This window comes from Myxine glutinosa, chromosome 1 (assembly GCF_964187855.1).
Source record: "Myxine glutinosa chromosome 1, kmMyxGlut1.1, whole genome shotgun sequence".
In the NCBI taxonomy this organism is placed as follows: Eukaryota; Metazoa; Chordata; class Myxini; order Myxiniformes; family Myxinidae; genus Myxine; species Myxine glutinosa.
Window position 1 is genome coordinate 447,426,961 of NC_136261.1, and position 26,599 is coordinate 447,453,559.

General features: G+C 44.9%; 1 protein-coding gene across 4 annotated transcripts in view; it reads left to right on the plus strand.

Annotated features, from left to right (window-relative positions):
* The window catches only part of LOC137418798 (non-structural maintenance of chromosomes element 3 homolog), a 92,224-nt gene that overhangs the window by 41,650 nt on the left and 23,975 nt on the right, over positions 1–26,599 (plus strand). For all 4 annotated transcript variants that reach the window (XM_078770875.1, XM_078770877.1, XM_078770874.1 and 1 more), the window contains exons 7-8: positions 3,610–3,652; positions 3,752–3,814. In XM_078770875.1, coding sequence (XP_078627001.1) covers positions 3,610–3,652; positions 3,752–3,814 — 106 coding nt within the window. The remainder of the gene's footprint in view (positions 1–3,609; positions 3,653–3,751; positions 3,815–26,599) is intronic.

Consider the following 26,599-nt stretch of genomic DNA (forward strand, 5'->3'; position numbering starts at 1 on the left):
CTGTTGAAACCAAAGCTTTCAGAATTATTGGAATCTCCCGCGATGAAGCTATCTCTGAGGGCCTTTCACTCACTCACCGCAGGCAGGTAGGTGGTCTTTCTGTCTTCTACCGACTCCTCTCCGGCCTTGCACCCCCAGCTCTCTCTGTGCTCTGTCCCCCAAATATTCCTACAGGTCGCACAAGATCTGCCAGCAACCCTCTGATGGTTAAACTGCCGAAATCTCGGCTCTCTGCTCACCTGCACTCTTTCATTCCTCTTTTCTCCCGCCTCTGGAACAAACTCCCTCACTCCCTTCAATCCCACTCCTCCCTCCAGGTCTTTAAAACAGCTGTTCACCACCATCTCTTATCTTCCCCCATCCAAAACCTTGATCTTTTCTACCCCCGCTAATTCACCCCAGATCCACCTTGTTTGAAATTCCAACTTCTTTCCTGGAAGTCCTGGCAGTGTCCATATGTTTTATACCTCTCCCACTGCCCCATTCCCACGCCCCCCCCCCCCCCCAAAGCCCTCGCCCTCTCTCAGATCTCTCGATGTCTCCATGTCTCTCGGTCCCTGCTCTCAAATGTTGTGTTTGTGTCCTTCCCCCTCTCTCCCCATCTTGTCTACCGCTCCCTATGTTATATGTTTTATGTGTCGGTTTGTCTTTCTGTGTGATTAATGTTCGCTCTTTCACGAGCCTCGATCTTGTATACAAAAAAAAAACAAACAAACAAAAAAAAAAACATCCTGTCCTTCATTTTATTCCCTTGTTCTTGTTCATTCATTTGTTCATTCATCACCTCCATCTTCTCCAATCCATCAATTTTACTTTCCATTCCTTCCATTTGTCCTTTCAATCCCTCTTTTAATCCCTCTATGTTGTTGGTTTGGGCATTAATTTTGTTCTCCAATTGCTCGTTCTGAGCATTCATTTCCCCTTTTAATTCATTAATTTGGTCACTCATTTCCTTCATCTCTCCCTTCAATTCATTCCTTTGGGAGTCCATTTTTCCATCCAACCCATCAATTTTATTTTCTAGTCGCTCACTGCGCTCACTCTGAGCCTCCATTTTGTTTTTCATTTCTCCCATATCTTTACCCATTTTGTTTTCCAGCCCATCAATTTTTTTACTCTGAGCATTCAGTTCCCCTTTCAACCCATCAATTTTATTTCCATTTCCTTCAATTTGCGCTTTCAATTCTCCCTTTAATCCCTCTATGTTTTTGGTTTGGGCATTCAATTCTCCTGTCAACCCCTCAATTTTTCTGGTTTGAGCATTAATTTGCTCCTTCATTCCCTTCATTTCAATCTTTTGTTCATCCATTTTGTTCTTCATTCGCTTCGTCTTCCCTCATTAAAATCTTTTGTTCATCCATTTTGTTATTCATTCGCTTCAAGTCCTCCTTCAATCGATCACTCATTCCTTTCATTCCTTCCCTACATTCATTCCCCTGGGACTCCGTTTTGTTTTTCAGCCCCCCGACTTGATTTCCCAATCGCTCACCCATTCTCTCACTCTGCTCCCTCTGAGCCTTCATTTCTTCCCTCAAATCCCTTTTCATTCCTCCCATATCCGTTTTTATATCCATTTTCCATTGCCTAATTATGCTTTCTATTCCCCAAATTTCTCTTGTCAATCCCCGACTGGCTCGCTCACTGTTCTCACTCTGAGCCCTCATGTCTTCCTTCATTTCTCTACTGGCTTGCTCACCCATTCTCTCACTCTTCTCCCTCTGAGCCTTCATATCGTTATTCATTCCCTCCATTTTCTTAAGCAATTGACCCAACATCTGGTCGGTTGTCGGGGCCGTCCCAATAGCGGGGAACGCTTCAACACTACCCTGAATTCCCCCATCTACATCCGACCCACTCCCTATGCTTCCCACATCTTCCATTCTCCTTTCCATACCGCTCACCTCCTACTCCACAAAGGAGGTCGCTTTCCCGCGTGGCTTTTCCAACCGGAATAAAATTAAATTTTATTAAATTAACAACCTTATTCGGAGGCAACTACCCAAACACGGATTTGGCTATGGCCGCGCGGGAGGAAGAAGGAAAATGGAGGCTGCGGCGAAAGCACTTAACTGCAGCGCGCCGGCATAGCTCCTGTCCTGTAAGGGGCAATCAACTCAAGCGGGCACAGGTTTGAATGGGGGATGCAAAATAATACAAGGATTTATTCAAGTAAAAGCAAGGACAGGAAAATACGCGCCGATAATAAAATAAGGTATCTAAATTGGGATCCCACACACACTGGACTCAGAAACGAACAAAGGAGGATGAATTGAGGAAAAGAACACGTTATGTTGAATCGTGAAATGTTGTGTGAGCTTATCTGTCCGTCGTCTTGTCTTTGCTGCCGTCCAACACCGCTCCGTTCGGCCCTGATGTACCCACGAGGCCTCGCTCTAAGTTCCATAAGCCCCAATCGCACACCACGAGGTCCCTCGCTCCAAGTGCCACAAGGCCTCGCTCCAAGCGCCATGCATCCGACGCAGGCCAGCGGCTCCAAGTGCCAGCGGCTCCAAGTGCCACAAGGCCTCGCTCCAAGCGCCATGCATCCGACGCAGGCCAGCGGCTCCCGCGTACAGCGGACGCAGGCCACGCAGGCCAGCGACATGAGGTCGATCTCCACAAGGTCCAACGCAGGGCTGCACGAAGCAAGCGAACTCCACTCGGGCTCGGACTCACAAGCCAACTCAACCAGCAAGCCAACTCTGAACTCAACCAGGGCCAGGAATCTGCCAGGAATCTGATCGGAAAACTAACTCCTGAAACGAACTGTTCGCCGAGTCACTCACTTGAACCAACTCCTCAAACCAACTCAACTCTCCTTCTCCACTCCATCTCGGAGTCCTCTCCTCTCAACTCGACTGCCCTCTCAACTGCCCAAAATGGCGTCCGGCGCTCGTTAATATTCGCTGGCCGGTGACGTCAGCCTTGGCGCGCTGCCAACCAATCAGAGCCTCGTAACTTCCTGCCCTCTGTCGACCCGCTTCGCGCCTCCCGCGTACATTCACGCCAAACGAGCACAGCCCTCCTGGGCGTGGTACTCAAGGTGGATATGCCTGTCCGGAGGTGTAGGTGGTGGCGGCCATTCGGCGGTGTCCTGGCCTGGTCTCTTCCCAAGTCATGTCAGGGGAGGGCGTTACTTTGTGTTGTATTAAAGGTCATAACTAATGTCTAAGTGGTGTGCAGTGCCAAAATGGACAAAGGTTTGGCTAACCAGGTGAGAACACACAGGGGCGCTACTCCTTAATCCCAACACTACTTATCACTCGAACCTCCTGGTAGATTCACAAGTATACATATTAACCCGACAAACGCCAACACATGAACTTATTACAAGGTAGTTTTCCTTACCGCGACACCTCGAAGCATGTTACCTACTCAGCTCTATCTGCTCTACATATTGCTCTACCACATCGACATGACAATATATCCAGTAATCCCAGTAATGTAAACACCCAAATTCCAAGTTCACAGTATTCCACCACTCCACCCAATGTTTAAAACTCTTGTTCATTTTTGGTAGTTGGTTGTATTGTGGATAGTCTTGCTTTGGCTTTTTGATGAATTTATTCAATTAATTGTGCCATTTGATTTTGTTTGATTGTTTTGCAGCCGCATTGTGGCTCTCATTGAGGAAGTTCGGGATCGATCCAACGTGAGCAATTTCATTGTTCACCTGTGAATACAGTCGATATCATCTTCGTTGATCCCATTTGTGTGCCATTAACATTCGTTTTGAACGTGCCATTTTCAGTTCCTATCACCCCGTCTTTGGAGACGTGAAGAAGCTCATCACGGAGGAATTTGTCAGACAGAAGTATGTATGGGTGTGTCGTAAGTTGTTACTCCATATGTGGGTTTCAGAAGGTGGAATGGAGTCCTCTTGGGCTCGATAAGGGGGTCACGATTCATGGACTAAGCTGTCAGGTTTTCTTATTGTCGAAGTTTTGTTCCGAGGGTTCTTCTCAGGATCATCACTGAGCCCCGGACAGCTTCCAACTGCAGTTGGTTTGTGGTAACATTCCAAGGAATGGTTTTTAAGATGTGCACGCACACATGTCCACCTTAATTTTCTGTCGATTGCCACCGCTTCTCACAGACTCGGAAAACTTTATTCCTGTGGACATCCAGGAATGTGGGAGAGATACTTTGGTACTGTACATGAGGACCCAGGAAAGTGGGAGAGATCATTTATTTAATTTCTTACATGAGGGATAACCTCGATCTTGCTTGATGATGACTGTGTGAGAAAACCTGATCCTTTATTTCATCTCTGCCCTTGGTATCGAGTGGATTTAATTGAGTGAAAGCAGAAAATAGTATGAACTCAGGTGACGTAACTGGTATTCCCAATGAGTAGAGGGTTCAGAGGAGAGAGAAGAGGTACGCACACTCACCTCTATGCTGTCTAGCCTGGGTTTGAATCCCGAACTCTCATTAGAGTAATTAATCAACGCTTGTGTCATCCGCCGGGTGGACGTTAAACTGGGCGTCTCATGTACTGGCATTAGATGGTGCACTTTAAAGCTTCGTTGGTCTTGCCGTTGATCTTCGTATTTGCTCATTTTCTTGATTTCTGCATGGTTTAGGCCAAAATCCTCAAGTAGCAATGCCTTATTTTCTTTTTTTTATATACCTAAGGCCGATATCCGGTCGCATTGCTTTGTTTTCTATGTTCACTCTCGATGGAAGTATTAGCTCGTGTGTGAGCGTTACTTTTTTTTTTTTTTTTCTTTTTTATACTGAATCGAGGCTCGTGAAAGAGCTAACATTTATTTCACAAACAAATCAACCAGACAAACAAAATATACAAAAAGAGGGAGCGGAAGACAAGATGGGGAGAGAAGGGGAAGCACACAACCACAACATTTGAGAGCAGGGAGAAGTGTGGGAGGGAGAGGGCTTGGGGGGAGGAGGCGTGGGAAGGGGGGGGGGGGGGGGGGAGAGGTATAAAACACAAGGGGACCGAAATTAGCGGGGGTAGAAAAGATCAAGGTTTTGGATGGGGGAGGATGAGAGATGGTGGTGAACAGCTGTTTTAAAGACCTGGAGGGTGGAGTGGGATTGAAGAGAGTGAGAGAGTTTGTTCCAGAGGCGGGAGAAAAGAGGAATGAAGGTGAGCAGAAAGTCTTGATTTTGGCAGTTTAACCATAAGAGGGTTGCAGGCAGATCTTGTGCGACCTGTAGGAATATTTGGGGGACAGAGCCCAGAGAGAGCTGGGGGGGCAAGGCCAGAGAGGAGTCGGTAGAAGACGGAAAGACCACCAACCTGCCTGCGGTGAGTGAGTGAAAGGCCCTTGGAGTTAGCTTCATCGTGGGAGATTCCAATGATTCTGAACGCTTTGGTTTCAACAGCGTGAAGACGAGCTAGGTGTGAGGCAGGAGCACCAGACCAGAGGGGAGAGCAGTATTCCATAGAGCTGCGGATGAAAGCCTTGTATGTGGTGAGGAGCTCAGGTGTGCCAAGGAAGGACTTTGCACGACGGAGGATGCCCAGTCGGCGACTGGCTTTGGAGGCCAGATTTGAAATGTGGTTTTCCCAGGAAAGATCATAGCAAATAGTGAGACCCAAAAGCTTGAGTGACAGAACTTCTTGGAGAGGATTATTCAGAAAGTGGATGGGAGGGTTGTCCAGTCGGTCTTTTCGGAGAGACATCGTAAGAGTGTGAGATTTATCAGGATTGAAAGACATGTTCCATTTGTTTGCTCAGTCTGTGATTTTGTACAGGTCTGCAGAGAGTGAGGAGGCTGCAGACTGCCGATCTGAGGGATGAGGAATGGAGCGACAGAGAGTAGAGTCGTCAGCAAAGAGATAGAGAGGATTTTCAAGAGAGTCAGAGAGATCATTGATGAAGACCAGAAAAAGCACAGCGCCCAGAACACTACCTTGGGGAACTCCAGTCTGAACAGGAAGAGGAGATGAGAGAAACCCATTCAGGGCCACACGTTGACTATGACCAGAGAGGAAGTCCGCCAGCCATGCGTGGAGATTTCCATGGATACCAAAGGAGGAGAGTTTGGTGAGCAGAGCAGGGTGCCAGACCGTATCGATGTCAAGGGAGACAGCTCTAATTTCCTGTTTGGCGTTGAGGACCTCCATCCATTGTTGAGAAAGCAGAAGCAGCATGTCCAGAGTAGAGTGACCAGGTCTGAAACCAAATTGATGATCAGAGATCAAGCCATTGGAGAAGAGGAAAGATTTCATATCTGAAGCAATGATGGATTCCATAACTTTGCTGATAATTGGGAGAAGGCTGATTGGTCTGTAGTTGCTAGGATCTGTTTTTGCACCTTTTTTGTGCAAAGTGGTGATGTTGGCAGATTTCCAAGCAGATGGCAGATGACCTTGAGCAAAAGAGAGGGTGAAGAGAACAGAAAGAGGGAGTGAAAGAGCAGAAGAACATGATTTTAGGACCCGTGGGCTGATGCCGTCAGGACCAGTTGCAGAATCAGAGTCGAGGGTTGACAGAAACTTTTCCACCTTGTCAGGAGGAAAGGACACAGAGTCCAGGAGCAGCTGGGTACGACTGGGTACGGTGGGTACAGAGAGGGATGGGTTTGGGACACAAGATTTAGAGGCAAACACAGAGTTGAGGCATTCAGCTTTTTCACATGCGAAGTCAGCCGTTAAGCCGTTTGAGGTGATGGAGGGGATGGAGGGGGAACAAACACCAGAAACAGATTTGACCAGACGCCACCAGGATTTGGAAGAGGGAGACAGATAAGAGAGTTCGGTCTTGAGAACAGTGAGATATTGTTTCCTGGCTCTCCTGAGGGTGGACACACCCTTGATTCGGGCTTTGTGAAAGGAAATGAGATTTCCTTCCGTTGGATTTGCTTGCCAGGAGACGAAAGCAAGTTGTTTCAGGGCAACAGCCTCACCACAAGATTCCGTGTACCATGGATGGGAGGAAGGTTATGACAACTGAAGACGAGATGGGATAAATCTGTGCATGAGACAGAGCAATTTACTTTGAAAGAATTCCCAGGATGAGTTGATGTCAGAGGCGGTAGAGATGGGAGACCAGTCCAGATGATTGATGGCTGCTTGAAGACCGTGCCAGTTGGCCTGAGTGAAATGCCAGACTCGTCGACGCTGAGGAGGCTCTCTGAGAATGGTCAGAGAGATGTTCACTTTGACAAGCACATGATCAGATGAGCCGATTGGAGCAGAAGAAGAGCAGCAGACATTTTCAGGGAAGTTAGTCATAACCAAGTCCAGAAGAGAAGATGCTCCGTTGACTGATCCGGGTCGGGAAATTGACAGATTGTGTCAGTCCCAGTGAGTCGCAGAAGTCCTTTGCTGAAGAGCCATGGCTGGTGAGAGAGGTACCCACACCCAGCCAACTGGCATGGTGACAATTGAAATCACCACATATGAGGAAGAGAGAGTTGGGATGGGTAGATAGAAGTTGGTCCATATTATCAGACAGCGAGATGTAGATGGAGTCATCACTGTTTGGTGGACGGTACAACACACATATGAACAAAAGGTGGGAGCGAAGGGGAAGCCGTAGCCAAAGGTATTCCTGGGGGTGAGGTGGAGAGAGGGCAGTGGAGGGCGAGTGAGGAAGAGAGTTTTTTTTAAAGATAGCAACCCCACCTCCAGGACGAGGCTCAGGTCTATCATACCAGAGGAGGGAGTAACCTGGGAGAGATACCAAGGCATCAGAGAACATCATGAAGGAGGAAAGTTTCTGTTAAGCGGATCACATCTGGTTTGTCAGAAGCAACCTGTATGGAGAGGTCAGTCAAGTTTGAGCGAAGGCCCCGGATGTTTGAGGTCCATACCGTTAATGAAGAGGAAGGGGGAGCATCGGGTACAGAACAGGGGGGGGGGGGGGAGTAGGGGTAGGGTAAGATGTGGAAGAGGAGGAAGAGGTAGGGAGGGCTGTTGAAGGTGTGTCAGAGATTTCAGAATAGCTTGGAGAAAGGGAAGAATGGGGCTGACAAAAGGTTTGATGGAGATTGGGTGAGGCACAGTGAGGTGTTATTTGAGGAGGGGGAAGAGCGAGGGAGAAGGTTGGGGGAGATGAAGGTGAAAGTTGGAAGGGGGAAGAAGCAGGGAGGATGCTTTGAGGAGGAGGGGTGAGAGGGGAGTCTAGGAGGGGAGGAGCGAGGGAGAGTCTCGGAGGGGAGGGGTGTGGGGGGAGTTTAGGAGGGAGGGGAGGGAAGGGGCAAGGGGGGAGATTTGAAAGGGATGGGTGATAGGGAGGATTTGGAGGGGAGGGGTGATGGGGAAGTTTTGGAGGGGAGGGAGGATGGGGGAAGTTTTGGAGGGAAAGGGGGATGGGGAAGATATGGAGGGGAGGGGTGAGATTGGATTTTGAAAAGTGTACGATTCATGGGAAACGAACATTTTTTGCAAAATGAGTTTGCGACCTTCGAGTCAAAAATACGTTTGAGGAAGCTGAAGGAGTGGTGGAGTTCTGGAGAGTTTAGGGAATGTAGAAAAGAGGAACTGTAAGAGATGGTATTATATATATTTTTTGGAATGAATAGATTTGGTGAGCAAGACGAAAGCATCCTTTTGTAGGAGAAGAAGAAAAAGGTGTTATAATATATGAGAGAAAATAGTTGTTCAGGGGAGAGATTATACATTTCTCACCGCGTGATCGCGAACAACGTGAACGAAGAACGAACGAACAAGTAAGAACAACAAATAAACGAATAAGGCCTGAGAAGGAAAAGCAAATTTGGGTTTTTTTTTTTTGAGTAGAGATATTAAACAAGGACGTATGGGGTGAACGACTGGGACGAAACAGAGAACGAAAATAATTGCAGCGCATTCGACGAACCGCTGAGAGAAAAACAAAACCACAAGGTCGGAGACAGTACGGTAGCCTAAGCCTACGAGTACTAGGCCTCAGAATACTCGATAGGCATTAACCGACGATTGTGTATACATGTACAAAAAATTAGCACCGAAAATTTTCCTAAAGATACGCTATAGGTACACACACCGAAAGATAGATGCAGTCTCGACAAAAACACAATTGTGAAAGATTACTTAGCTTCGAAAGCGTGAGCGCATGGAACAGCTTCGAAAAGACGTCAACTTTCTTGTTTTCAATGACCGACTTTGGTTCATGTTTCCATGAGTTTTCTGAAAGTGAGGTTTTTGAAGATTTGCTCATGTCTCCATTGAACAGCTTGACTCCACAAGCTCCATTCTGCCATTGTGTGTACAGCTGCTCTGACGCGAGCTTTTTACGTCCCGATAAGAGGTGGCTCGTACTTTATTTCCACCTTGAAAAATCTACACCTGTCCGATTGACCCAGTCCAGACAGACATCTTCTTACATTGGTGCAGTGTCCCTGGTCTCTTGGACATTTACAATGATTTGTTCTTCATGCAAGTTGAGCTGCCCTCCTCTTAGCCATTCCAATGAGCCTTCTTTGTCTATGCCCCATCTGTCCAACTCTTTATATATGTATGTGTATATATATGTATGTGTGTGTGTATATATATATATATATGTGTGTATATATATATATATATGTGTGTATATATATATATATATATATATATATATATATATATATATATATATATATATATTGTTGCGGTTCTGAGAATGTACATATTGATTAATAAAGGTTAAAGGTTTGCCCCCATAGTTAGTCCACATGCAACACGTAGGCCACCTTAGAACATTAGTTATGTCATCGTATATGTGAGAAAAAGGCCACTTCCAAAAGTGATACCTGCGTTGTGTAAAATAAATAAGAGTAAGTCCCATTCATTTTGCGGCCCACCCTCCGAATCGACCTCATTGGGCAGCATCCATCCCGCGCCCTGATTTGGCTAATACACCTCCTTTGCCAGCAGCTTTGCCAGCAGCATCCATCCCGCGCCCTGATTTGGCTTTGCCAGAGCCGAAATCTCGGCTCTCCGCTCACCTTCACTCTTTCATTCCTCTTTTCTCCCGCCTCTGGAACAAACTCCCTCACTCCCTTCAATCCCACTCCTCCCTCCAGGTCTTTAAAACAGCTGTTCACCACCATCTCTTATCTTCCCCCATCCAAAACCTTGATCTTTTCTACCCCCGCTAATTCACCCCAGATCCACCTTGTTTGAAATTCCAACTTCTTTCCTGGAAGTCCTGGCAGTGTCCATATGTTTTATACCTCTCCCACTGCCCCCTTCCCACGCCCCCCCCCCCCCCCCCCAAAGCCCTCGCCCTCTCTCAGATCTCTCGATGTCTCCATGTCTCTCGGTCCCTGCTCTCAAATGTTGTGTTTGTGTCCTTCCCCCTCTCTCCCCATCTTGTCTACCGCTCCCTATGTTATATGTTTTATGTGTCGGTTTGTCTTTCTGTGTGTTCATGTGATTAATGTTCGCTCTTTCACGAGCCTCGATATTGTATACAAAAAAAAAAAAAAAAAAAAAAAAAAAAAAAAAAAAAAAAAAAAAAAAAAAAAAAAAAAAAAAAGAGCGTTCGCTGCCCTTGGGTTTTCACTCGAAACCAGCCAAATGACACGAGGTAGGCCAGGAAAGGGGGAGGAGCGCGAGGTCGGGGTGTGGCCACATCAAGCAGCACGTCAAAGGCGGAGCCGGTAAGAGCCAACAACCAACCAGGGCTCGGTGGGCATGGCTGAAGGCGCGTGGCTGGCAAATTCCAGAGGGTTCGCTGGGCGGCGATATATAAACGCGCTCACAAAGCCCTTCGAGAGGACTGGAGGACTTGAGGGAATTGCGCTTTACCAAGAGGACTGTCCAAGGACTGGCACAATTCGCGCATTACAGAATACTGATCGCATTAAGAGGACTGCGCGGAGACGTCCGAGTGTGCAAAGAGGCCTCGTGAGGAAAACGCATTAAGCAGCGCGTTCGAGCTGTCGATTATTACGTACGCAGCCCCGCGAGTGTAACCGCCAAGCCAGCCTACCCTTCGCCCGCATTCCGCCCTGTAATTGTCCGCTCCGGCCAAACGGCACGAGGCGAGTTCCTGGCCGCTGCCGCCTGACCATCTGCTTCACGGTACGAGTGGGGGACCGGAGTGAGCTGCCTGGACGCCATCATCCTGGGACCATCAACCCAACCTTCTACATCCCCGTGTGAGTGTGTCTGTGTGTGCGGGCCCGTTTGTCCAGGGATAAGTTAAGACTGTATAAGCTTCTCTGTGTGTACTTCTCTTCCTTCCTGTACAAATTATTAATAAACCAATTGTTCTTCCTTATTTCTTCCTAATTCGACCGTATCGGTCTTTTCCTCCATTGGGTAAGCGTGGCACGATTCGGCACCGCTCAAATCGGGTTAGTTCCTGTTAACAGCTCGGATCACGGCTCGCTGTCGCTCGGCGTTTCCACCTAAAACCGTGGTTCGGGCGGAGTTATTTCCTTGCTTCCTGGGAGGCGCTGGTAATTAGGTAATAGGAATAATTCGGCCGACCACCCTATTCAGCGCTGACCGGAAGGAACGTCATAGCCCCAGATCACGTCGGCTAGTAAAAGACAAGGGGATTAATCCCCCCTTGGTAAGGGGAAAGGCCGACGTTGAGATCCGCAAATATATATATTATATATATATATATACATATATATATACAGACACAGACTTTACTCTCTTAACTCAGTATATCAATCTGATGAGTTTCTTTTACACTTTGGTGATTTATTTGTTAAAAGAACCATGTCACTGATTGTCTGTCGCAGCAAGAAGTCAACAACAGGATTATATCACAGGTGGCGTGGCAAAATGTATGGACAGGTGCATTTGATGATTGGCTTCACAGTCGGGTATACAAGGGTTGTTGCGTTCTGTATTAGTGGAAAACAACTGCTGCACGTCTCCAAAAGTTATTGCCGCTTCCTCTGGAGATGGTCCGTCAACTCGACAATGCTGTTTGTCATGGAGTGGTGGCTTTACGAAATTACGGCATGAAACAGTGTGCTATTGCTCAGCAGTATGGCATCACTCAAGGTCAGGTGTCAAAGATCCTGAAACGAAATGCTCAGAGGGGTGTCCCTACTCCAATACCGAGGCCAGGACGTCCCCGCAGAACCACCAGGAGGGATGATCACCGGCTGCACTGGTTAGTCCGCAATGGCCGTACCAAGTCAGCTCAACAGCTTATGTCTGAGTGGCAGCAACTGACAAATGTGCCTGTATCCAGAAGGCTAGTCAACCAACGACTGGTTCAAGCAGGCTATCGTGCCAGGCGTCCCCTGAGAAAGCCACGCCTGACCAGACAACACCGCCAGCGCCGATTGCAGTGGGCCAGAGAGCACCATCAATGGCAGCCAGGACACTGGAATCACGTGATCTTCAGTGACGAGTCTAGATTTCTGGGCTATCGTCAAGATGGCCATGTCCGAGTGCGCAGACAAGTGCATGAAGCCTACAACGAAGATTGTATAGTGCCAAGAGTCCAAGCTGGAGGTGGTGGGGTGACCGTTTGGGCTGCTTTTCATGCAGGGGGCAAAACTGACCTGGTTGTTCTGAATGGAAACCTGAACCAGTTCAAGTGCAGGGCCATTCTGGAAGAAACATTGCTTCCATTTGCTCGTGCAGCCTTTCGAGGAAACTTTGTCTTCCAATATGGCAATGCACGGCCTCATCGTACTCGCATGATCCAACACTTTCTTGCTGACCGTGGTGTAGAGCATATGGAGTGGCCTGCCATGTCCCCGGATATTAATCCGACAGAGAACTTGTGGGCAGAATTAATGCGTCAAATCGACCACTTGGACCAGCAGCCGACCTCTGTGCGTGAATTGCAGCAGGCTATTGTCACTGCATGGCAAGCGATTCCTGTCCAAACCTTTGCAAATCTCGTGAACAGCATGCGTCAACGTGTACGTGCTCTACTGAATGCTCGTGGCGGTTACACGAAGTACTGAACTGTAATTTTACTGTCCGTAATCCCAGTCGTAATTTGACTTTTGTTTTTGTTAAAAAAATTTTTGCCTAATGTGCAAAATAAAGAGATACTTCTGGAAAACGTACAGAAGTTTAACACAGTACTGTCCATGAATTGAGTTCGATATCAGTTTGCATCACTTTCAAGGATCAATTTATTTGTTTTGAAATGTCAAATGTGGTTTTTGTTTCTTTTAAATGTCACATTAACAAAATCTAGAATAATTTCAACATAATTCCAATTAACTTTTGGTTCAAAGACATCTTGAAAGTAAGTTCACCCCCACCAAAAAAAAAATTCCATATTAAATGCCAAGTCTGTGTGTATATATATATATATATATATATATATATATATATATATATATATATATATATATATATATCTATATATATATATATATCTATCTATATATATCTATATATATCTATATATATATATATATCTATATATCTATCTATATATATCTATATATATATATATATATATATATATCTATCTATATATATCTATATATATCTATATATATATATATATCTATATATCTATCTATATATATATATATATCTATCTATATATATATATATATATATATATATCTATATATATATATATATATATATATATATATATATATATATATATATATATATATATATATATATATATATATATATATATATATATATATATATATATATATATATATATATATATATATATATATATATATATATATATATATATACATACAGACTACAGACAGACCAAGTCTGTGTGTATATCAGTAACGACGCTTGGTGAAGCGAGCGCAGCGAGTCGAGCCAAGCTAGTATGTATGTATGTATGTATATATATTTATGTATATATATATATATATGTATATATATATATATGTATATATATATATATATATATATATATATATATATATATATATGGCGGAACTGGATTTAGAACTTGGGACTCAGAAGACTCAGAGAAAGGAGCAACGGATATATTTATTAGAACTCGTTACACAAGCTTGCGGAGAAGCAGAATGTCGCAGGAGGCTCACACAAAATGACCAACACTACAACAAGATGCTCTGAAAATAATTCGATTTAAACTTGCTATATATAAAGAATATAGGGTGTGGTTTTAGCTCACAAGATACAGAGACAGAATGGGCTCATTGGTCCTCCCACCATTAGTCCCATCCTGTTGTTCAGTTAGTTAAAGGAAGTTCATCCAAGGCCACTCATAGGTTAGCTCAGATAAGGAGATGGTCAGCAATATGTGGCAACATGTTTACAACTTTCTGTATAGAGACCTTGGTTGGGAAAGTACAAAGGGAGTGGGCACTCATAAATGTGTCAGCCCACAGGATATTGGCAAAGTCATATGGGAGGCAGAGAGATAGCAGCTGCAACCAAGGCCAAAGAGGGGAACTAAGAGATTATGCCATCCCAGGGCAAGAGCTCACAAGCACAGGACTCCTTATTAGGGTATTACACATCCTCAATGCACAAGAAAGGACTAAGTATTATAAAACAGTACAGCAATCAGTCAAAACAAAACATATAATTGGTTATACTTGGTAATTGGTAAAGCAGCAAGAAATACAAAGGGGGAGGGGCATAACAGCTCCCTACATACCGCCCTTTTGGATCTAAGATACAACGTTATCTACGAGCCAATCAAAGGCCTTTATTTCAAAACAAAGCAGAAACAAACAAATCAGAAAAGTCATTCAACATATCACGCGAAGGCAGCCCAGTGAGCATGTCCCGTACCCAAAGTACCACACGTAGCACTCAGCAGGATGATTCGCGTCTGTATGTGAGTATGCAATGTAAGTCCGTAAAAGCAGGGTGATCAAATGGCATAAAAAATCCTCCAAGAGAGGCGAGATAGACAGTGTAAAAGGTTCACTAAACATACCACGCGGATGCAGCCCAGTGAGCATGTCCCGTACCCAAGTACCACACATAGCACTCAGCAGGATGATCCGCGGGTATGTGGGTGTATGTGGGTGTATGTGGGTGTATGATGTAGGTCAGGTGTAGATGGATGTATGAGGTGAGACCGTAGAAGCATGAAGATCGAATAGCGCGTCAAATCCACAACGAAGACCTCTGGTTCCGCCGGGGTCCACACCCAGGAAGATCTCCCGACCCACCCTTGGTCCACAGAGGTGCGGCCAGGACTCCTCCCCGACTGGAGCTCGCCCAGGCTTCCCCAGGTGAAATCCTTGGAGATCTTCAGCGCTCAATCGATATTCATGTTCATGAGGTCTCTTACATGCTGGTGATCTGGGGAAGACACAACATCATCAGTATCAGGTGGCTTAAACCTATGGCCATAAAACAAAGCATAACGGTCCAAAGGAGGGAGAGCAACTTCCTTTGGGTCAAAGTCGAGATCGTCCGAGGCGATGCTGCTTCCACCGCTGTTATCCATGGACGAATCCGTAAAACAATCAGATTCGGAACTCAGAGTATCTCCACGAATGAGTTCCTCTCCATCCGGGCTTGGGTTTGCAGTTGGGTCCAAATCCCGGACTGGGTCAGTGACGTTTGACTCACTGTGAGCTTGTGAGACATAAAGGTGAGCTCGTGAAACATAAAGAGGCAAGGCCTGCATTGAGACATAAACATCAGTCGGGGACCCGTGCATGTGGCCCACATCATCATTGGTAACATCATCAGTAACATTATTCTCAGGTGGCGTAGGCCTGCGGCGTCGGCGGCCAGCAACAGTCATAGCCTTACACATCGAGAAAAAATGCGAGGAATCCCTTAGGAACTCGTTGGCGTCTGCATGCGACATGTTGGGGTCCAGAGTAATCGGCCTCCTGGCAGCCTGAAATGCTCTGAGGTCCGCAACTGTGTAATCAAAATCATTATCGGTAATATCAACAATGGAAGAACGATCTTCGGAAGCGGAGATCTCATTGTCGCGGCCCAGTGACTCGTTCGGGTCGTCGTTCCAGGATCCGCGGTCTGCAGTCACGTCGACGGCCGGAGTGTCATCTGGACCCCCGGTCAGCTTGTCGGTCATCACCATGGCCTTTTCTGGTGTCGTCTTCAGTGTCCATCCTGTGGTAAACTTTCTCACACACGCAAGGACTAAAGCCTTGATTAGTACACAACAAACCACGATTCCAAGGACTATTGCCAAGGCGGTCAATATCCACTTTACTATCGTACCTGTCCATCCTTTAAACCAGTCAGTAAGCCACTGGTGGGAGGCTTCTCGATCCATTCGATCCTTTGTCAATATATGAGCACTTTCTCTTAACCTTATAATAGCAGCACTGACCCCCTGTGAAGGATCAGGAATAAAAGTACAACATTTACCCTTAATTATCCCACATACCCCTCCTCGTTCTGCCAGTAGCATATCTAACGCAACCCTATTTTGCATAACCATTGTACGCAGGTGGACAACCGTGTCCAACATTTCGTCATGTGCTGTAGCGGTGTCGTTGGCCACCTGTTCTAAAATTAACGCAATTTTGTCAATGCGGTAACTGCTCATGACCGTCCCAGCCCATGGGAAGAAGAAACCAACGGCCTTCTCCCAATCAGCGCCGTGTAAGGTGGTGGTGTCGTCGTCGTGCCAATAGGTGCTTCGTTGTGTCCTTATGAGTGCAGTGGTATTATGCAAGTGTTGTCGCATTTCCATCTCTGGGAAAACTGATCCTAAATAGCAAATTCCTCCCCAATTATCAGGTAAATACGGGTAAGCTTTATTCCCGCATACAAACATGGTCCCGTGCGGAGCCACTAAATGAGTGGTCATGCAAGTGAGAAGGCCTGGGATGGTGTTTGTCCCGTTTTTCCCCTCTCCATGCCAACCGGAGGTGTGTGAGGTTATGTAATAGCGAGCTTGTAATATTCACTATCTGCCTGTGTTTCCTTTCCCCAGGGTCCGCAGGGAGGGTATTCTTACACACGGACCTGCCCATCAGTACTTGGCCCTTTTCCTCTAAGCAGAGGGCCCCCTGTGCCGGTGTTACCATCGGCATGTTGCGTCCTATCCTTTGGTTGGCGGCCTTTCCTGCCGCCTCGTCCGCCCTTGCGTTGCCCCGAGCAACGTCAGTGTCCGCCCTTTGATGGCCGCGACATTTGATCACCGCAATAGCGCGGGGAAGCAAAATGCTTTGGAGTAGCCCTTCCAATTCTACCACGCGCACCACAGCCCATATCCACCACAATTTACCTGTACCCTCTACCTATTTTAAACTACTATCCACGGGTATTCGTGAAGGGGGTCCATCTTTCCCAACCACTCCCTTCGCACCAGCCACTCCACGTTGTCCATAAACCTCTGAGACACACACACAACCTGTCCATTTCACAGTGAGGTGGGGTGCAGATCAATTCTGAAATAACAGAGGGTTTTGTCTGAAATTCGTCTCATGAAAACCCATCCAAGAGTCCAGTGTGACAGACAGACAGACACAGACACTGTGACACACAGAAAACCCCAGGTACACATTCAAACCAGCTTGTCCCCAGATCCACAAATGTTCACTTTCTCCCATTACAATCCCCTTATTTCATTCCCTGTGCAAATTAAACCGACAGTTCAACCCAAGGTCGCAGCACGAGTCGGGCCTGGTGTGGGAGTGAACCAGATAAGACTTTGGCTGAAATGTCTGCTGGCCCGACCAAGCCTGTTTATTAGATTAAAGGAAACGCATTTTAAATGCAGTGAATTTTCTTCTAAAAATGGCAAAATGAAATTGGACGTAGCTTTTTAAAGCACTTTTGACAATTTCCACTTTGGACTTTTGGTCCAACCACCACTTTTGGTTTTGGTCAAACTTTTGACTTTGTCCAATTTCCAGCTAACGTTAACCTTTAATTTAAACCAAATTGCAACTGAAGTTGCTTTCCTGAACCCAGGCAGTTACATACATCCCTGCTCACACCACACAAGATGACAGGTGATCCACTTTCAACAGATATCACACTACACAGAAACCCTTGGCAATGCAACAACCAAACTCCCAAAACAACAACAACAAAACATCCAATCCACCTCAATGGCTCACTTAGCAGCTCATTGTGTCCCTGTCTATCTCTTCTTGCATCTACACTGTTCACAGCAAGTCCAATTCATCCATCAAGCCACAACATATACCCAGAGTATATGTAACAACCACTCAAACTTAATCCAGCTGCACATACCGTTTTCCCAAAAACTCACAGGGCAGTCCAAATCCAGACCAGTCATGCATTTACATGTAAATATTAGGTATAGTATCTAAAATTAAACAAATGGTCGACTTGCAGCTCACAGATGAAAAGCTTGTATCTTTAAGATTGATCTAAGCTTCCAACATTTCAAATCGTCACTTGAAACGTCAGCTTATATCAACAATACTTGCTCATTCCTGGAATCGCACGTTCAACCCTTTGTGTCATGACACAATATCTATTTAAATAACTATTTTCCATTTATACATTCATAGAAATGTTAGCATCGGTCACAATCCACATGGATTGTAGCTGTCAGCGAGCGAGCCATCCATTCCATACAAGTTATTTCACACAACCATTCTCCATACACCTGGGTTTGCACACCTGTGCCCACACACTGACTCCAGGCTTCTTCATTCAATACAATGCACTCACCCACACTCACAATACTCTGCTCACTAGACAATACTCTTCTACACACACACACAGCATCATTTGATCTAACTACTCCCTTCTGAAACTTGCGCTTTGCAGTCGCCCCTTATATTATTGCGCTCCCCCATCACTACAATCCACCAACGTGCCCCACCACAGGCATCATGCCACCACTCAGCCCCACAGCCACCCATGGCCACTGGAAGCGACACTGACACTCCGACATTGATACTCGCTCCATCTACAACACATATTTACACAACAACATCAACCTCAACTTCAACTCGGAGCACACTGACGTCATCTCCCATTTTCCCCGTCCCATATGCACTAGACTATAGGAATTAAAATTAAAATTGAACATAAATCCACAACAACTTAAATCAACGTAAAACCCAGCGGTTTTATCAACAGCCCAGCCACTTTCCTTGTTCGCTCTCCTTCTGTGGAACTGTAACCTTCAACCACACGAGCCCTTTATCACTTTGCACTTCCAACAACCTTTTTCACACTTCCTCCCGAACCCCTTTTGGCATTGGCCAGCATCCCAATGCTCTTAAACAACAGATTCAACAACATCCAATAAGTGAATTCATTTCCCCAGAACTCATTCCCCTGCTCAGGAGCCACTTTGTTGTCTTTTCTCTGCCAGTAATACAAACCGAAGCACACCTTTGTCTGCACATGTACTTTAACCATGATTATATGAGACCCAACACCAGGACTGCTCCCTGGAGCTGTCATAACTCGCCTTCACACCCCATCCAACCACATATCTCACTCAACCTTGCCAAAATCCAATCTATTTACCTTTGTTGCACACAACATCTGTCCCCCATTGCCCATCAAAAGTGCCCACTCCACAACCCACAATTTTCTCAGGGTACACACCTGTCTTTACTGTCGAAATCCATGTTTCAGAAATATAACTCCATGGCCTGCTAGACAGCCAGACAGACACAACAATGAAACTATAACCTCCATTCTCCTTCCATGGTGAGTTTGTAACCCCAATTTGTCTTGTCAATTTGTTCCATATTATTCCCATATTTTCCTATTCCCCTTCCAATGGAACGTAAATCATGGAAGTAAGTTACCAAAAGAACTCCCCTCCAGGCCAAAGGTGTGTATTTCACACCTCTACAGCATTTCACACCATGACATAATTTTAATCCTTCTCATTACACAGCTCATTGGCTCCCATGTCCTGTCAAGCAATGTGCAGCTTCACAATGTGCTACATCCTTCGGATGGACGTTAAAATCGACATTCCCGGCATGCATTTCAATATTTATCCAATAGCCAATGTTAAATTCAATCCCACCTGCCCAATAGCTATTATGAATCCCAATATCCCAATATAAATTGTTTCAACTCGACTTTCAACCAATTTTACCGCCAACAAACCACCATTAACCTACCTCCCCCTGTTATTTATTTATTTTTCGTAAATAAACAAATAAACAAGAAAATAACCTAGTCTGTTTAATGAAAATAAAAAGTTCCCATATGTCTTTCCCCGTAACACTCACCACGGGTGTGCACTCCCGCAAATACCCCCACTCGCGTGCTCCGATGTGCCCCCTCGCACACTTGCCACAACATAAAACTCCCATTTACTGGATTAAACCTTGGCCCTCCGTGGAATCGCACCACAGACTTACGATCAGACAAACAGGCAGACACGTCTTTCCTACATGACATCATACATTGGGACCTTGTCAGTCGGATCACAGGCCACAGGAGAAATACAAAAACCTCCAACCTACTCTCCAACACTGTCAGGTTGGAGAAAATATCCGAGTAAGTGTTTCTACGCCCCCTTAACTATTTCTAAGCTTTCTATGCAACCTTTTAAAACTCACAATAGTTCAATTTCAGCAAGATTTTCTTTACTATTTTCCCACGTCATTCATGCCTAATACACCTCACACATCCATACATACAGCACAAGTAGCCAATACCAATCGACATTGCATAATTCTGCAAGCAATACAAGAAACCCTTTCATACGTCAATGACACACACACACAATGGACACAAATACATACTTCAATGACAGACATCCATATATACATTTATTCATTCATTCATATACCAATGAGTCTCTCAGACGTCGCGCGAACACCGGATCGACTCCAACCATGCACCTCCAACAGCCACTCCCCTGCCAACCTAGGCAACGCATTTTAAATCATGCGTTTCCCTATACATTCTCCATACCACGTGACTGACAAACCAGCTCGCATTTCAAACCACTGCGCACATTCAGCAGTGTGAACAGTCGCAAAAATTCACAGCACAACGACCTGAGTGGGTCGTGTACAACGCCTTATGTCTCAATCATTCAAAAGAAAGGGGATTCTTAGACCGGGGTGGAAAGGGTGAGTTGGGGTGAAAAGGGTGGGGCAGGGAGGGTGGTGTTGCCTGGAACCCCGGGACAGAGCTCAGGGCTGGGAGGGTAGGGGTTTGGTATCTGCCTGACCCTCCCACGGGGACTTGACTTTCAACGAGCGGCATCAGTCACTCGTTAGCCTGCCTCTCTATTTCCTTAACCGCTTCATCCTGCATTTTATTCGCCTGTTTCCTCAGGCCCTTGAGTTTTAATACCTCACCGGCCAGGCTGGCCTGTTTCGATCTTGCCTGTCACTTCATCGCTTCTTCCTTCCACCAACCAAAGACTTTCCAATAGTCAGGTGGGAAGTGTTTCGTGTCCTGTTCTAACTTTTCTAATGCCCCATACAACACGTCCAATTTTTCCAGCGCAAAAGACCCTTCTTCGGGCCACGGTTCACCTAGATCCTTAGTCAGCGCAACCCATGACTTCCCTGGTCTCGCAGCATCATAGCCATACCTCCGAAACATGAAAAATGCTGGGGTATTTCTAAGCGGTTCACCTGCCTTTACAGTCTTATTACCCATCCTGTTACCCATCCTAGGAAAATTTAGTTTACCGACGTAGCCTTGTACCCGTGAGGTTCGCCCGCCTCGCGTGGTACGGCCTTCTACCTAACTCTTGAGAGACTCGTAGCCTTGTACCCGTGAGGTTCGCCCGCCTCGCGTGGTACGGCCTTCTACCTAACTCTTGAGAGACTCGTAGCCTTGTACCCGTGAGGTTCGCCCGCCTCGCGTGGTACGGCCTTCTAACCTACCCTTACTGTACTCTCCTGGCGTCCTACGCCCGTGTAATACTTCTAACCTTACTTATAATTCCAACGCCTCCCGGGTAGGCCTCGGATCGGGACGCCGCCCTTATCCTTACCCTCACAACCCAGAGATCTATTACCCCTTACCCTCAGGTGCCCAACGTGGGGCACTTTCCTTTACGTAACGTTACCCTGACGAGTCCATAAACAGTCAGTTGCTCCGGGACCCAAGCGGTCCGTATTTAAATTTAGGTTCGTGGATCAGGTTCGAGCAGGGAACGGAACAAACGGCATCCGAGCAAGAGAGTGGGTTACAATTTGGGCTGACCCCCAGGCTATAAAGAAAAAAAACAAAAGAAAACCACAGCTCACCTGACCCGGATCAATTGCCAGCTGGTCTCACCACTCACTTGCCTGGGACCGCGTCCCTGACTGCACAGACTGATCCCACCGCTGCCACCACTTGGCGGAACTGGATTTAGAACTTGGGACTCAGAAGACTCAGAGAAAGGAGCAACGGATATATTTATTAGAACTCGTTACACAAGCTTGCGGAGAAGCAGAATGTCGCAGGAGGCTCACACAAAATGACCAACACTACAACAAGATGCTCTGAAAATAATTCGATTTAAACTTGCTATATATAAAGAATATAGGGTGTGGTTTTAGCTCACAAGATACAGAGACAGAATGGGCTCATTGGTCCTCCCACCATTAGTCCCATCCTGTTGTTCAGTTAGTTAAAGGAAGTTCATCCAAGGCCACTCATAGGTTAGCTCAGATAAGGAGATGGTCAGCAATATGTGGCAACATGTTTACAACTTTCTGTATAGAGACCTTGGTTGGGAAAGTACAAAGGGAGTGGGCACTCATAAATGTGTCAGCCCACAGGATATTGGCAAAGTCATATGGGAGGCAGAGAGATAGCAGCTGCAACCAAGGCCAAAGAGGGGAACTAAGAGATTATGCCATCCCAGGGCAAGAGCTCACAAGCACAGGACTCCTTATTAGGGTATTACACATCCTCAATGCACAAGAAAGGACTAAGTATTATAAAAGAGTACAGCAATCAGTCAAAACAAAACATATAATTGGTTATCTATCTATAATTCCAGTAATCTCTGTGTGTGTGTCTGTGTGTCTGTGTGTTTGTCTGTGACCGCTGTTTCTCGACAACCACGGGTCCGATATACTTGAAACTTGCCAGGTATATTGCTGGGGACCCGAGGATGTGCCTTTTCAAGGTTTCATATTAATCGGAGAAGTAGTTCCCAAGGTATGGTCACCGTACTCGCAAGCCGTTCGCTTTGGCTTTGCGAATGGACCAAACCATTTCATGTAAATAGAGGGGGGGGGTTCTACCGTACTCGCAAGCCGTTCGCTTTGGCTTTGCGAATGGACCAAACCATTTCATGTAAATAGAGGGGGGGGTTCTGTGGTCGTTACTGCCACGTGGTTTCAAAGTTTTTTTTTGTTGTTGTTGTTTGCACGCATGTTTTTTTGCACCCACGTACGGGCACGCCCTAGTACTTGGTAATTGGTAAAGCAGCAAGAAATACAAAGGGGGAGGGGCATAACAGCTCCCTACATATATATATATATATATATATATATATATATATATATATATATATATATATATATATATATATATATATATATATATATATATATGTATGTATATATATATATATATATATATATATATATATATATATATATATATATATATATATATATGTATGTATATATATATATATATATGTATGTATATATATATATATGTATGTATATATATATATATATGTATGTATATATATATATATATATATATATATGTATGTATATATATATATATGTATGTATATATATATATATATATATATATATATATATATATATATATATATATATATATATATATATATATATATATATATATATATATATATATATATATATATATATATATATATATGTATATATATGTACGTATATATGTATATACAGTGGGGAGAACAAGTATTTGATACACTGCCGATTTTGCAGGTTTTCCCACTTACAAAGCACGTCAAGGTCTGTAATTTTTATCATAGGTACACTTCAACTGTGGAAGACGGAATCTAAAACAAAAATCCTGAAAATCACATTGTATGATTTTTAAGTAATTAATTTGCATTTTATTGCATGAAATAAGTATTTGATACATCAGAAAAACAGAACTTAATATTTGGTACAGAAACCTTTGTTTGCAATTACAGAGATCAGACGTTTCCTGAAGTTCTTAACCAGGTTTGCACACACTGCAGCAGGGATTTTGGCCCACTCCTCCATACAGATCTTCACCAGATCCTTCAGGTTTCGGGGCTGTCGCTGCGCAACACAGACTTTCAGCTCCCTCCAAAGATTTTCTATTGGGTTCAGGTCTGGAGACTGGCTAGGCCACTCCAGGACCTTGAGATGCTTCGTACGGAGCCACTCCTTAGTTGCCCTGGCTGTGTGTTTCGGGTCGTTGTCATGCTGGAAGACCCAGCCACGCCCCATCTTCAATGCTCTTATTGAGGGAAGGAGATTGTTGGCCAAGATCTCGCGATACATGGCCCCATCCATCCTCCCCTCAATACAGTGCAGTCGTCCTGTCCCCTTTGCAGAAAAGCATCCCCAAAGAATGATGTTTCCACCTCCATGCTTCACGGTTGGGATGGTGTTCTTGGGGTTGTACTCATCCTTCTTCTTCCTCCAAACACGGCGAGTGGAGTTTAAACCAAAAAGCTCTATTTTGGTCTCATCAGACCACATGACCTTCTCCCATTCCTCCTCTGGATCATCCAGATGGTCATTGGCAAACTTCAGACGGGCCTGGACATGCGCTGGCTTGAGCAGAGGGACCTTGCGTGCGCTGCAGGATTTTAATCCATGACGGCGTAGTGTGTTACTTATGGTTTTATTTGATACTGTGGTCCCAGCTCTCTTCAGGTCATTGACCAGGTCCTGCCGTGTAGTTCTGGGCTGATCCCTCACCTTTCTCATGATCATTGAGGCTCCACGAGGTGAGATCTTGCATGGAGCCCCAGACCGAGGGAGATTGACTGTCATCTTGAACTTCTTCCATTTTCTAATAATTGCGCCAACAGTTGTTGCCTTCTCACCAAGCTGCTTGCCTATTGTCCTGTAGCCCATCCCAGCCTTGTGCAAGTCTACAAATTTGTCCCTGATGTCCTTAGACAGCTCTCTGGTCTTGCCCATTGTGGAGAGGTTGGAGTCTGATTGATTGAGTGTGGACAGGTCTGGAGACGGCTTTGCGGTCGGTCTTTGCGGTCTTTGTGGTCGGAGACGTCTTTTATGCAGATAACGAGTTCAAACAGGTGCAGTTAATACAGGTAATGAGTGGAGAATGGGAGGGCTTCTTAAAGAAAAAACTAACAGGTCTGTGAGAGCCGGAATTCTTACTGGTTGGTAGGTGATCAAATACTTATTTCATGCAATAAAATGCAAATTAATTACTTAAAAATCATAAATCATACAATGTGATTTTCAGGATTTTTGTTTTAGATTCCGTCTTCCACAGTTGAAGTGTACCTATGATAAAAATTACAGACCTTTACGTGCTTTGTAAGTGGGAAAACCTGCAAAATCGGCAGTGTATCAAATACTTGTTCTCCCCACTGTATATATACATATATCTATATATATATATATATATATATATATACATATATATATACATATATATATACATATATATATACATATATATACATATATATATATACACATATATATACATATATATACACAAAGAATTAAGTTAAGCACCCCTACACAACGAATTAAGGTAAGCACCCCCTAATATATATTATTTGTGTATATGTATACATTGGCATATATTCTAAGGTATGTGAGATCAAATAATGATTGGTATGACATTAGTTATTGACGTTATTGACGTTATTGACGTTATTGACGTCACTTACACGTTATTGACATTACACGTTATTGACGTTATTGACGCAAAGATCGCTAGAGGTCTTCTCAGAACAATGACTGTACGTTAGAAAACATAAACGTCATCCACACTGTCCGTGATGGACCTATAGCTCCATACTTAAATTGAGGTGAAAATATGCCTAAAATTCCCAAAAAATTTCACCTTAAATTATGCAGAATAAAATATTGAAAACGGCATGATTGTTATGTTTTTATGTGACCATAATATCACTTCTCCAGAAAATATAGCAATATCATGGGTATATTACACTGTTTTGACGACAACAAACTTGTAATGTGCAAGGTTGTAAAAAAACGGGGGGGGGGGTGCTTAACTTAATTCTTTGTGTATATATACATATATATATACATATATATACATATATATATTTTTTTTGTTACGGCCCGCGGTTAAGATGTTGGTTTGCCGAGCGGATGGCACCACGGCCTTACAGTTACCCCGATTAACCCGATCCCCGAACGTTGGCCGGATCGCGCCACAGCTATTCAATAGGGAACAGACAAAGGCGACACGGATGTGAAGAAGAAGAAGAAGACAAAAAGGTTGGCAATACGAATATAATTTATTTACTATGTACAGGCTCAAAAAAACCAAGGAGAAGGAAAGATAAGAAAATAATATACAGAAGATTTTAGAGACACAGTGCAACGCTAGCTTATACGAGCTTAATTAAATACCCAGGGACAAAACAAACAGAACAAACTCACGTACACCAAAAAGGATGGAAGGCAGGAGGTGGATGGCTGGAGGGAGAGGAAAGTCCAAGGGGTCCTGCAGCACGATCGGCGCGTTTAGCAGCCGCCGTTCCTTCGCGGCCCTGCTCAAAACCGCCGTCCAGGCCCCAAGCGGCTGTTGTGTTGTTGCTGCTGTGGCCGCCGCTGCTGCTGCTGCTGTGGACGTCGCGTGCTTTGCCAGGACTACAACAGGCTTTGTGCTTCCCTGGATGATGATCTC